General features: G+C 33.7%; 1 protein-coding gene across 2 annotated transcripts in view; it reads left to right on the forward strand.

Annotated features, from left to right (window-relative positions):
* Positions 1-15,075, forward strand: part of LOC128678255 (NGFI-A-binding protein homolog) — a 32,655-nt gene that overhangs the window by 15,661 nt on the left and 1,919 nt on the right. The window contains exons 2-7 of one of the 2 annotated variants that reach the window (XM_053759683.1): positions 9,551-9,652; positions 11,274-12,034; positions 12,430-12,557; positions 12,717-12,786; positions 14,231-14,295; positions 14,627-14,718. In XM_053759683.1, coding sequence (XP_053615658.1) covers positions 9,551-9,652; positions 11,274-12,034; positions 12,430-12,557; positions 12,717-12,786; positions 14,231-14,295; positions 14,627-14,669 — 1,169 coding nt within the window. In that variant the 3' untranslated portion in view covers positions 14,670-14,718. The remainder of the gene's footprint in view (positions 1-9,550; positions 9,653-11,273; positions 12,035-12,429; positions 12,558-12,716; positions 12,787-14,230; positions 14,296-14,626; positions 14,719-15,075) is intronic. The other variant, XM_053759682.1, reaches the window with a different exon arrangement.

Genomic DNA, 15,075 nt, shown 5'->3' on the forward strand with positions numbered 1-15,075 from the left:
CATTCAACAGCCCATATTTACAATCACGACAGAACGCTGACAAATAACAGTAAACACGAGTGCTAATGTTTTACCGCATCGGGAAACAAACCCAGGACCCCTGGAGTGGCGACCCAGTGTGTCCATTAGATATGCAATATTTCCAAGTATTAGCAGCATTTCCTTCAAGAAATAAATGCCTCTTGATAAGTGAAAAATCTATAAAAGGTAGGCGATGGGAGACGGGAAGAAATAAGCAGCTTTTTGTTTTTTTTTACACTTTTTTATCAAAACATTCGCCACCTTTATGAAATAAATTAGACAAACATCTTGTATCGTTGTTCTTACTGATTTATTCATTCTTCATGAATGTTTTTTTTGGACCGACAACTGACTGTCCACTCGCGCCCCCATTTTATTTTTTATTTAACCTCAAAGCACTCCTCATTTTTTCTCTATGGTCTGTTTGACGTTCTCACGGAAAAGGATGAATGGACGCGTATCCTTGCTTGTCTGTGCGTTTTAAGAAAAAATACGGAAGGGTTGCCAGTACTAAAATTAATAGCTTGTTTTAACTGTAGGTGCTGTGGGAATAAGTGACCCCTATGAATTTATTTTTTGAGTTCCGGCAAAGATGTTTTAATGAGAGGATGTGGACACAAAAAGTATTTAATATTCACAGGACTGGACCGAGAGGGTCATGTTTCTGAGATCTGTCTTGTTTTGTTGCTCGTGGGGGACTTTTTGTTGCATGAGAAAGGTGTACATGTTTCAATGGTCAGATAAAAATGTTCTTTATTTCATTGTTGAATGTCCTAACGGTTATAATTGTTTCACAGCTTGTGAATATTTGTATAAACTCAACACCAATATCAAAGTATGATAAGGAGTACTTAGAAATTGAAAGATTGGTATCGTCACGGTATCGTTATCATTTTTAGATCTGAATACGATGAATTTAAAGTGGTCCTTCTTGTTTTTCCCTTCAAGGATATGGTTTATATCCTTGAAAAGAAGGACCACTTCGATTACGAAATTATGGTCACTAAAAGATGAGGTCTTTTTTGTTTAATTTCGCGGCTACTTACCAACATATATTATTTTAGAAGAATCAATCAATCAATCAAAGGGATCCAACTTTGTTTGGAATACAATATCAAAACTGTATGAATTAAAAATTAAAATAAATCATAATTAGGTTAAGAATTAGGTATGTTTCTTTCTACTTTAGGTTTCAACCGATATAAAACAAAGTTTACCACAATATTTATAATATGCTTATATTTATAATAAAATTCTCACTGGCCGCTGAAACATAGGACCACAATTCACAGACAAGATTATAAAAATATAAATATTTTTAAAAGAAAGTTAAAGATAATTTTGCTTGGAACCGTGACTGAATAGATAGATATAGTAATAAGAATATACTAGTAATAATAGAAAAATCTTAGTTTAATATAATATTAGGTTATGTCAAAAGTGAGTGCATTTGTTTTTCGCCGACAAATTGGTTTACAGTTTGGCGAATTTTTGTTTAGTGATAACCTGTACCTGTTTTTCTGGATAAATAAAAAAAAAGTAAAAACAAAACCCAAATTCAAATATAGAATCAAATTTAAGAAAAAAATATACTGTCTTTAACATGGTACTTACATTTATATTACTTATGTAAGTACTCTATTGAAGGGTTAACCGTATGACAGATGGCATGGCCTCTATTTTTGTTAGGGTTAGCAAGACATTTAAATTAAAGATGATTTTGTTTTATTTTAGTTCGTAAAATTGTCCGATGTGTTCCGAAATGCTAGTAGTTTTGATAAGTATAATTTAAAAAGAATATGACGTGAAAAAGTGCCCGTGAAGGCCTAATTTCTGAATAAATGATTTGATTTGATATGTTAGAGTACATAATCACGAAAATCTACCTAACTTATTTAAACTACTGGCGCTTCTGGTGGATTTGATAGAACTAGAACATATTCTTTCATATCCTGACATGGGTATGACAATTTGCCAATTCTTAATTTAATTAAATTTTAATTTTTATTTTTTTTAAATTATTTTAATTTGCACCGTTGACACTATTTGATTTTTGAATTGGGTATTATTGGCCTAAATCGAATACTTTGTTAAATTACAAACATTTTTGATCCCAACCCTACACGAAAAATAATCGTACCCAGCAAAGGCGGAGGGTGGTCAAAACGACCCATATTACTTTTTTCTTTAAAAAATGGTTTTAAAAACGTGACGCGTAGGCGAGGTGCTAACAAGATGCCCTCTAGCGGCCTCAAGGTATCAATTAGACATACAACTTATAATGGGAACATGTATAAATGTTGTAAGTGGCGCTTGCGGCGAAAAGGGTCGTGTGGTTTTTCAATTTATTGCGTTTTTACTACATTTTAATTACTCTAGTGTTATCGTGTGGGATGACTTACAGTTTTATAACTAGAAAGTTTGTGGGTCAAAAAGAACGAGTTGCACTCCGGGACTGCCGGCAGAAGTGAAAACTGGAATACTAACGCTGTGCAAACTTGAATATTAACGCTGTGCATTTTTGACGTCTTACGAATTTTCGATCAGGTTTAACATTTTTTACCCATCATAAAAAGTGTACAACGCCGCTAAATACGTTTTCACTTCAATAATTAGGTATTGAAAAATAACACAGGGCGTTCTTTAGCTTAGGGTTGGGCGTAAAGGCACTGCATTTCATGTGCGTCCAATACAAATTATGATACCATATGTGCATGGTAATGCACATATGATTCTTAAATCACCGTGTAAGTAAATACTAATATTGTAAGACGACGTGTTTTATTTTTTTGTACTTAACAAAATACTAAATAATTAAATAATTACAAAAATTTACACACATAAGTAGGTAGGCTATGGAGTGTCGGCGTGGCGTGGGGCTACTCTACTCGAGTTCCGTAGTTGTCTGCCGAACGGGTCGCGGGGTCGCGGCCGAACACAGGATTTTTTGCGGGAGCAGCCGAAGGGTTGAGCGATCCAGTTCGGTAGGGCTGTCAGTCTCGATTCTATTATTATTATTTTTTAATTCTAGTTTATAGATTTCAATGTTATTGAAAAATATTACATGTGTTATGTAACAGATTAAAAAGAGAATGATTTTTTTGAGAAAAATACTTAAACGCAGCTTGTGTTATTCGCTTCTCCCCCACAACTCCACTTATACTGATACTTACCTCTACGAGTACAAACGTTACAATACAACTAAGTATGTCAACACCGCTTCCAAACAATATACTTATCTACTAAAAGGCGAAACAAATTTAAAAATACTTACATGCAAAACAGCTTTTTTCCCCATTTGTGATTTGATTACAAATGTTAACATAATAAAAATTAACTATGGGGCAATAATTTTATCTTTAAAAAAATAATGTTATTTCATCATTACACGTTACTTATAACTTTTTAGGACTGTATGCGGAGACAACCCTAGGACAAAGAAAGACGGGTTCCAGCCTCATCCCAAGGCATCGCAAAAAACCGTGAAGGTCGCTTATTCTGGGCTTGATCGGTCAATTTGTCTAATAAATAATGTCTTCACGTATCAAAACTGAGCTCGTAGTGTGAGTGAATTCGTTGTCGATTGTCGAAACTTCTCGCAGTGAGATGCAGCGAATCGATCAAAGAGTGGCATTGTGTTGTGTGGCGTCGATAACCACACCGTATTGTGGTTAGGAGCTCGCTGTATCTTTATAACTTCGACAGTTGATATTGAATTGCAAACTTTCACAACGACCTGTGTTTACTCTGTCTATATAATACTTAAAAGGCCAAATCACAATATCCTTACAGAACAGCTCATTCTATCTGGAATATAAATAAAATTATTGTTGTTATTGAATATAGTAATAGGTACTCGATCTGATTAATAAATAGAATACTCGATTACATGTGTAACTGTTAAGAGTACTAATAAGATAGTATAAGTTTTACAGGATGCGGTAAAGTCTAGTCTATTCGTCCATATTAACACCCAACGCTGTTTATGATGCTATTTCACAATGTTGGAGCTATAATAGTATAATAGTCAACTTTTAAAACTAAATCAACATTATTACGCACACCATAACAAAGTTAAAATATGCATATAAAACCATTAAACGCATAATTACAAAGGTCTAAAAAGTTGAACAAAAACCCGAAATGCACATGTCCGTCCGTCCGTCGGTCTAATTTCTTTATTATATTTGATTAACCCTTCAAATGCGGCGGTAATTACGAAACAGATGCAATTCTGATTAATTATTAGAAAAAGCGTCCGGTCAACGCCACCTGCCCCAAATCTCACTTTCGATCGAGAAAAAAGAGAAAAAATCTCACCGCTGTTTTTTCGGACTAATCTCGTATGTAAATCGCCCAGTCATTGTCTTTTGTCGGTTTTTTCGACGACGGAAGTCATATGGCTTTGATTTGAGTTACCCAAGTTTTTTTGGGCGTCATTAGAGTTTTTATTAAAACAATAAGAATAAATTTTTAGGTCAAATAAAAATGACGCTTATAAACTTTTAATGTTAAGAGTTTGAAGACTAAACATTATTAATTGAATTAATAAGTTGTTAAATATATTTTTAAATGAACATAAAGATAACGACACTTAAATAATAAATCGCACATTAAAATATAGTTTTAGAAGACTTTTCATTGTTTTTTTAACGAACAAAATTAAACATTCGCTCACGAATTTCGCACGGAAGCGACCGCCCAGAAAACATCTTCGAGTCGTTAGCGCGCAACCTGCACAATAACCTTATTAATATTCATAAACCAAGACACTATTACGCATATCAATCACACGGTGCAAGTGCTAAAAAATACCTAATCGCATGCACGAACACATCCCGAGTTCCCGCCGGTTTGTCTTCCTTCTGTCACTGTCATTAGCGCCTTTTTATTCTGCGAATTCTTTTTGTCATTCGAACTTTTTAAATTTCGACAATGGCCTGTTTTTGTTTATCCGCTAAAGGAATTATTGAGATTAGCTGTTATTCAAATTAAGCGCGGGCATAGACGACCAGGTAGGGAGCAGGTTTTTTTTTTGGCGTGAGTGTTCGGTTTCTGCAGCCTAATTACTATCGTATTTTTCGATTTGAATGTTGATATTTTCGCACGGTGGTTTATGCACGTGTTGGGTGTTACCAAGTAGGTAATTAATCTGAGATTTAAAAGATTAATACCAATAGATCTTCAAGCAACTATTATGATGAGATAAAACTAGTATGAATTATATAAATATGGCATTCTAGACCACCATCAAAAGATCATGTACCTAGATCTTATTGATTACTTCTTTCTATGATAGATATTATTACTTAACATGTAGAAAAGGTGTAATGTTCGATTTATTCTCTTTATGTTTTTGCAGTACCTATTATCAAAGTTATTACAAGTACTAAATAAGTAGTTACATACAAGTATGCATGTACGGAATTGAAATTGTGTGTATAATTGTTATGTGCAATGGTTAATGAGTTTACGACAAAACCTTTTTAGTTATTTGCTTAAGAGATAATCGTCCTTTTTATCCTTTTCATAGTCCTTTTTCGTGGAAATAAGTACATTCAAATTGTATTTTTTTATACTTATACATAAGTTTATTGTATAGATTAAGTTGTAGTTTTAATTATAATATATATTATAATTAATATATATTTAATTATAATATAGAAACTTCACGCAAAAACTCTGCTTTATGTTTAGGGTTAAAATGTTTATAAAATTTCATAAGTTATTTAAACGGGGTTTGAGTTTTGAAATCCTTGGTTCGGTCTATTAGTAGAATGTAGATTAATTTCAATATTTTATGCCATACAATTTTAATTTAATTCTACCGGCCTGTACCAGCTTCGCTCGGGTAAAAACCTTCCGCAGAAATCACACTATCTATTGGCGAAAACCGCGTGAAAACCCGTGCATTCGTTTTACCTATACATATATAATACATACCTAAAGGATGTTAAGAATTTTATTCTATGAAAAATATGGATTATAAAAATGTATTATAACTTTTTATAATCATATCTGGCAACTTATGATGAAACTGACACATTAACCACATCGAGTAGAGACATTTTATCCAATCACGATAAAAACGATTCGACTGATTTCCTAAGAACTTGAAGTGCTGTAAACTATGTGTGAAGAAATCGCTTCGAGCTTACTTCGAAGGTATAAATTACGAAGTTAAGGAGAAACGGCGTTAAAAACTAATCGATTAACATTTCTATTTTACAAGCCGCATAGCCTACAATTAAAAAAACGCGTACTAATTATGCTTTCCGGAGAAAATTGCTTATAATTTGTCCTTATATTCTGAAACTAGATTTAGCACGCACGCGAGTCGTTTTAATAAGTACAAGGTATTGCTCTACTTATTCCATATAAATTTTAATCAATTCAATTTACATTTGTATCCATTAAAAAAATATAAATCTAAATAAATATATATTTATTTATAATATTAACACGAACCAATATATATAATATTATTTATATATAATATTAACACGAACCAAATTAAACTTATTATTAAAATGTTACAAAACAAAATTACCTATTTATAAAAATGCCAGTCCTCGGTAATTCGATGCCTTGAGGTAATGTGCCCAGGAGGCTGGCAGCATTGCCACGTTGTATATGGCAATGTTGATCTTCTGGGCGAGATATTCCATTTAAGTTTAAGTGATTTAACTTTAATGAACTTAGATGGAATAAGTATTTATAATTATTTTAATTTATTTCTTAATCAAAGAAAGCATCTTCTAATTGTTCTTGTTGATTACAAAAAACAAAGCAGGTAAGTATATTTTAAAATCCTAATGTATTATCTGGGTCATAAGTGGGACTCAAAATTCTTTGTTCTTTTAAAATCAATAATCTAAAGAAACGATGAAGACCGCTTTCTAGGCCTCAAAATCTAAATCCAACTCGAAAAATTAACCGAAATAGAGGCGATTAATACTTTCTTATACAAACTATTCTTCCTATAACATAATACAATCAATATATGGTTAAAAAAAAAAGAAAAAACTTCGTCAACTTTTTTTTATTGATAAAAAACTAGATCATCTCAAGATACCGTGTGAGCCGCATAAAATTAAAACACCTAAATAATTATGTAATATGCAAAACGATACGTGACCACTTTTTAATACAGAAAAAGTAAAAAAAAAAAAAACAATACAATGCACTTCGGCGTACACCCCCCTTCGTTGTCTAGTCAATATTCTAATTTGCATACGACTGTGGCGATTTTTTTTCAATTTTTTTCACACTGGCACAGATTATGTTAATAATTTCTTTGGACCGCGAGAAAGTGTTTTTTTTTTTTGTTTTGGAAAAAAAGGACTAGACGCGATAAAAAATGTTCAACTTTTTTTTTTATTATAAAGAGTCCATGAGAAATTTTACTTTAGATTTTAATTATGGGACCTTTAATATAGTAACAATACTTAGAACTTGGGTCGATGGGTTACTTTTTATCATCAATTTTTTTTTATTAATACATGTTCTTATAGTTAGTAGTTTCTAGCTTGTGAGAAATAACTATAAATATAAAGATTGACGAGAAAAAGTGCCTGTGAAGGTCTAATTTCTGAATAAATGATTTGAATTTGAATTTGAATTTATATCTAACGTTTAGTATCCACCTACCAAAAACGTTTTCATGTAAAAATGTTGCCAAGACGAGTCTAGTTTGCTTCACAAACTGTACACTTTAGTCAAAATGTATGATAAAGTTATCAGATCTCATGTAGAGCCAAGAATCTTGATATATGCGCCCTAACTTTACCAGACCAAACTTCACATACTCTCTACATTCTAGTTAAAACGTGTGGTTTGGCCGTTTTTCTACCGCTTCGAGGTCAGGTCCCAGGTTCCCAGGTTCCAGGTCAGGTCAAGATGGAAAATGAACTTTTTCAGATTGATCCGGGTCTTGGATGTTTATCTATATATATACATAATATGTTATAAAGCTTCGATTCTACTTTAGGGCTAACTCAATCTGTGTGATTTGTCTATATACATATTTATTTATAGAAATACAAGTACTTATGTAAGTAAGTGATATTTTTTTAAGATTCTACTTATTGTTTTATACATTTTGCATTGTATTTAAATCCAAATTTATTTTTTTATTTCATACAATTACAATTCATTTGTTACAATAACAAGTCTCCTCCAGAAACAGTGCCCAATATATATATATATAATATAGCAGCGCTTCCTCTTTGAAATATAAGGCTGATTCTTTGAGCCAGGTATTAGCTGCCAGCTCGGCGGTCACCAGTTGTCTCGTCACCAATTATTTTTTTGGCTTCGGGACCCCAGGGACCCAAAGTCTCAAAGCTATTTAAATTAATTATATTTTAATTAATTATACTGAATAAGTCTATACGATGCTGCTGCTACAAGTTTGATTTTATATAGGTCTAGGTAATATTAGTTTTAACTTTGTGTGTCGAAAACAGTTCTGAATCATTAGGAACAAACTACATTTATTTATTTCAAATAGCTCTGCCCTTTCCCTTAAAATGATATTTCTATTTAATAGAACTATAAGTATAGTACCTGTACCCAGTTCATAGGACTTCACCTCAAATGTTTTGGCATTACTATTCATCATCTATATAAACATACCAAATAAAATGAATACATGCCCCAAACATTAGTTTTTACGACACTTTTTCTATTATGTAACTTTTTTCTTTACCTGCTAGGGGTGTGGTTTGGCCACCCCAATTTTTTTCGTCACAAAAACTAATGTTGGGGTGGCAACATTTTTTTTTCACGATCAATATTTTTCCCTGCGCGCATTGGTAGGTTAGTTTCCGAACAAAAGCCGTACCCCTTTATGTACGAACCTACAGCTGTTATGCATCTATTTTTTAGGATTTTAACGGTCGATTCATTTCGGTAATGGCTAGGGTTGTAAAATGGGGTGGTTTTTTTGTCGGCCCTCATCACGCGAGGCGAAATCGTTTCAGACACGCAAATGAACTTTCGTATAAGTTGGCGATTTCAACTAATTTCGGGTTTTTGGGACTATTAAATGCGGTGTTTCTATTCGATAATAATGTTTGAATGTGTGGTCGATTGTGTAGTCGTTAACTAGAGCGCCCATTTCATACAAAAAAAAAATCAAAATCAACTAAAACAATTAGTTAAAAAATTGCTCAGAAAAGTTTGTAATTTTTGTTTAACTTGTTCCGGTGTCTTCTAGTCGGCACTCTCCTTAGTCACATTGCCTAGTTATTATTTGAATTAAGCTTAAAAAAAAATTTGAAGACTTGACTACTTACTGAAGTGATTCACAGTTTTCATGCCTAACTAACTGAATTAATAATTTTCACGGAAAAACAAAAACAATCTTTAAAGATAACTAAAAGAGGTAAATATATATTTTTGTGTGCAGTTTTAATACCTTTTTTTATAAAATTTTATAAAAAAAAGTGTTAAATCTAATACCAAATAATTCTTACATAAAAATAAACTCAAATTTTAACGATATTTTTGTATTATTTTATTTCAGTGGTAGTGACGTCGGCGCCGGCCAACGAGGCGGAGCTGCAGCTATACAGGGTGATGCAACGCGCCAGCCTGCTCGCATATTACGATACTCTGTTAGAAATGGGTTAGTTTACGTCTATAGCAGTAATAATATTTAGGCCCTGATTCGTCGCTTGCAGATTCAAATTCAAATTCAAATCATTTATTCAGAAATTAGACCTTCACAGGCACTTTTTCTCATCAATCTTTATATTTATAGTTATTTCTCACAAGCTACAAACTACTGGCATAAAGTATCTGATAACTACAGATGCCGGCTACAGGTGCCGACGCGAATGAATGATTTTACATTGCGAAGTTTGTATGAGAGATTTTATTTACCGCAATAAAAAAAACCAGCAATGTAGGTATACGCCGAACCCGCCAAAGTTTGGCAAACTGTTCAGTGTTAGTGATAGCCTGCATAATATTTAAAAATATTTTGTGTTACGTCGAGCATCCGCATAAATGTTAATCGTTCTAGACGGTTCGCGGGCGCGCTATTTTTTTCTATATATACTGTTTTGGAAATCCTCACAATTCCCATCGAACCATTTAGCAAAAAATGTCATGTAATTTAATGATAACCGAGAAATTTTCACGCGGAAATAAAAATCAAATAATAAACAACATCATTTTGTGTTTATCTCTTGCTTATTAATCTCTTAAAACAAAGTAAATATTTATCTATATTTTGAAAAACCACTCTAGAAACCCAAAACCTACAAAATTTTACCTATATCAATGATGCGCAGACTGCAAAGTACACACATCGTACATAGACACATTTCACAGACATCAAAATAATAATAATTGATTAAAAAAAAAACTAATTTTAAAACACTCTCCATAGGAACCCAAGAAAAAACACTTTCTCATCGCTTCCGAGACGTCCAAAAAATACATTTCCATAATCCAAAAAAAAACCAACCAGACATCGCCATGCAAATTTCTTTTTTTTTTTTCTTTAAATCCGCCAATTACGCGCCCCAAGGAAGGGTTCTGGCCAGCATCATTCACTTTTTTTTTTCTTTGGCAAAATGGTCACGTAGCTATTTGCATATTTGCCTAAATTAAAACTCGAACGCTTGTTTTTTCTCGAATCACACGTTTTTTCAAGGAGCATTTAATGTTATGAAGTTACCTCACTCGATAGAAAGACTTGCATATTAATGTGATAAATGGGATTAGAATTTATTACATTTTTTAGGCTTGAGAATGTCAAGCGTTGTTTTGTTAACATTATTACTTATAGTTATAGGATTATGAAAAGGTTTTGTCTTTTTTTACAAGCTTTATTGCAACTTGTGATGTATTATGTAAGTGTGTATGTTCGGGTAGAATCTTGTAACTCAATTTTGAAGCAGTTATCTAAACGATTGAGCTGAAGTACAAACGTTTTGGTTGGATGTCAATGTATTATGATTAACATGATCTGATCGTGCACCCAAGAACGGCTCCCGACGAAAAAACTCCACAGCGGTCTACTGTATGGACATGATATTTGTCATGCATTGAATGCAACAAAATCTTTGTAACAACAATAAAAGCTTAGCTCAAAATTGTTTCTTTGGAAAAAACTTTTCACTTTTCATGACTACTTACTTTCACTGTCCATAAATACCTACTTTTGAGCTTTCAAATAGGATTTTCACTTTCAAGAATATGAATGTTAAGTCGTAATTTTTTTAAAATTTTGATTCCAGGAGGCGACGACGTCCAGCAGCTTTGCGACGCTGGCGAGGAAGAATTCCTCGAGATAATGGCACTAGTCGGCATGGCCTCCAAGCCACTCCACGTCAGGCGGCTCCAGAAGGCCCTCCAAGAATGGGTCACCAACCCAGCCCTCTTCCAAATCCCCATAGTCCCAAACCTCTGCCCCACAGAAAACCCTTTCATGCAATGCAACCAAAGACTACTTAACATCCCATCAAATATACCTTCAGTTCTACCCCGAACCGTCGCATCACCTGAAAATAACCGTCCCATGTATAGTCCTTCACCTGGCGCTCCAGAAAACAGCTGTGGTTCCACTACGTCAGCCCCAAACGCGAGTCCAATTCACCAACCTACCACATTTACCAAAATAGTCTTACCGTCATCACCAGCCCCAACTACCCCTGTGACGTCATCAGCTTCTAGATCTTTCTCACCGCAAAGTGCCTGTCCGCCTGCATCGGCCGGATCCAGTCCATCATCAGTAACATCACCGGTTCAATTAACGCCAGTGCTTTTAGACATACATGTACAGAAATTGGCTGCAGCTGCAGAAAAGTTGAGCAAACATTTGTCGCCATTAGAACCGAAGCCACAGAATACGAAGAAGAAGATGTGTAAAGAATTGGAGCTGGTGATGATGATGCCCGAGTCGGATCCGCGAAGGATGGAGGAGATCAGGAAATATGCGGCGATATACGGGCGGTTTGACTGCAAGAGAAAGCCAGAGAAGCCGTTAACTCTACATGAGGTAAGTTTGTAAACATTAACACTTCTACAATTTTTCATTTGGTTGTTTTCTGGTTCATTTGTTATATTTTTCTGCTGTTTGGTGCTTGTTTATTTACATTACCAGGTAAGAAATGTCTAAGTTTTGAAACTTTTCTAGTTGTTTTTATTCAACTTAAAAATATTCATCTTCAAAGATAATCTTGACTTTACTGTGTCTTATTAAAATATTTTAGATACACCTACAATATCTAGAATTTTATGTTCTTAAAATTTGACTCCAGAGAATTGATATCAAACATTTCCCTAACTGCAGATTATGGTGAATGAGGTAGCCGCACAGATGTGTCGCTGAGATGTGAATGATGTGATACTAATATCTGTAAATCTTGACCAAACACTATTGCTTTTCTGCAGGTGATGGTAAACGAGGCAGCCGCCCAGATGTGCCGCTGCGTGCCCGCGCTGCTGACGCGGCGCGACGAGCTGTTCCCGCTGGCGCGGCAGCTCGTGCGCAGGGCCGGCCTGCACTACTCCAAGCACGGGTCAGTCTGCATAATAGCATATTTCAATCAATAGATTCATACATTGTTCAACGGCCTTGCTAAAGCAACCGCCAGCATTAACAATGCAGTCACGGTTGTCACTAAATATGAAAGACGTGTATGTATTAAATAATATTAGTTAACTATCTCCTTTTCCAGACTCCCCCCGAGTGCTTCGCTGGAGGACCGTGACCACGAAGACGAGACGCCCAGCAAGCGGCCGCGGCAGGTCGTTGACCTCACCGTGTAGACCTAGCATTACTGGTTCATGGGCACTAACCTTTATACCGTCCCCACGATCATAATATTATGGGATTTGAAGAAAATCTTAATAGCACTAACTATTATTAACCACCCTTGATGACAAAATAATTTCTAGAAAATTCTATTTATATCATCTTTGCGTTATTGGAAACTAACGTTTCTTCATAAACTTTGCTAGACTCATTTCACATCACGTTGAAAATTGCCAACACCAATTTGCAACATTGATAAAATGGAAGAAGAAGAATTAATTATGAAATACAAGAATATCAAAATTGTTATGATTCAATTCATTTGCATAGGGTTCACATAAAAACATCTTTAATATTAACACTAAATTAAAAATGCGTCTTCAGTGGGAATCAATGTCAACTAGAATACATTTTTCATGTAACTGTCATGAAAAATATATTCTAATTGACATTGGTCCTAATATAAAGCCCTTCGGAACTCCATAACTATTCTTACTTTCTCTTAACAATCTTATTAGAATTTTTATAATAAATCGTCCTAATACTGAATAATAATCATTTATATAGTTTGTATATATAATTTTCAAATAGTTTTATGTACAGTATCACAAGTAAACTGCATGAGCAATCTTATCAAAGGCCTTCGTTAAGTACTCGTATTATTTGCTAATTGCCTGTCTACTAAGTTCGGTAAAGTATAGCAATTGCCTGGTAAGTACGAAGCTATTTTTATTAATTTGCTTGGTTCTGTATATGTTGCATCCAGGGTTACGGTTTTATTTATTTTGTCTTGAGAGAAACATTCTACAAAACATCGAATTATAGATAACTATTTATACAGACATCATGGTATTATTTTTTATATATCTTAAGTTATTAATGTAATTATTTTAGTTCTTATTAGAATAATAATGATTCCAGTTACATTATGTCGAGAATGTGAAGAAAAAGGGTTTTAAATGAACTAAATTTTTTTGGCATTGCAATACCAAATAGATTAATAGTGATTACTAATTAATCCTCAAGTTGAATCTTTTGGATTGTTTCTGTTTCAAATTATGTAATTTCTGAACTATAAGCTATAGAATATACTTAATTTTATTTCTGACAATAATTTGTTTTAAATGCAGATGTTTCTCTCAAGCCTAATTGAATAAAAATACTAATAAATTAACTATCTAGGTGAATGTAAATACACATAATGACACTTCCATTTAAATTTGCCAAATTGATGAGAAACATTGAACTGACTGGCAAATTTAAATGGGATTTGGTTTTGTACAAAATGTAAATCCCTAAAACTAAAAGTATTAATTTTATCACAAACACTACAAAAAACACAAAGTGTCCCTTCACATTCCTGTAATCAAAAATGTGAGTCCTAGAGAAATCGATTGTAATAATAACATTGATATTAACATTTATTAATATGTATAGGATGGAGAGGAAGGCAATGGAGTGAGAGCAAGTCCTGATGCCGCAAGGAGCAACTCCAACCATAGGTATAACATTATTGTAAACTTGTAAAATACAACCCGTTGATTTAGAGTTATTATAACCTCCAAAACAGAAATTAATATTATTTAATGAATATAACTAGAGTCTAAGCATTAATATAGTTATGTATTCAAACAAGAAAATGTCTTTTGAAAGCGATGCAAATTTTCTATCTGTTACAAAATATTGATTACATTTGATCGTATCATCATTTAAACTAGTATATGCCACAACTACAGTGCATCGATGTAGGTCAAGAGATCTATGTAAAACGACGGAGATGCAATGCTCTGGGTCGATGCAAACGGAGCAGTGAGGCCTCATTCTTATCTGCAGACATTTGTTTCCTCAGCTGGTGGGGCGTGAAGGCGGAGAGTGATGACGCGGACTCCAGGTGTTCTTACTCCAGTACCAGCACTCCTCCTCCTGTAAGTAATGTTATAATAGCGAAGCGACTATCGAATAATACCCTAATAAATTTTACATTTAAACCTTCATCAGGTATCATACTATCTATTAGTGAAAACCTAAGAATAATTCTAATTAGAATGTGACAGTAAAAACTCCATAAATTAACAGACATTCTTACCATAATGTTTCAATATTCACAATTGAAATATGTACATGTTCTGCCACACATAAGCAAGAGTGGTGCATCGCATCCAATAGTTACTTATTTGAACATCCAAGAAAATACTAAGCGACATAACGTTGAAGAAAATAAAATTGGATGCGCCCCTTTTGCTTATGACGGCAATGATTGAAGTGAATGACGCTCAAACAAG

This window comes from Plodia interpunctella, chromosome 19 (assembly GCF_027563975.2).
Source record: "Plodia interpunctella isolate USDA-ARS_2022_Savannah chromosome 19, ilPloInte3.2, whole genome shotgun sequence".
Lineage (NCBI taxonomy): Eukaryota > Metazoa > Arthropoda > Insecta > Lepidoptera > Pyralidae > Plodia > Plodia interpunctella.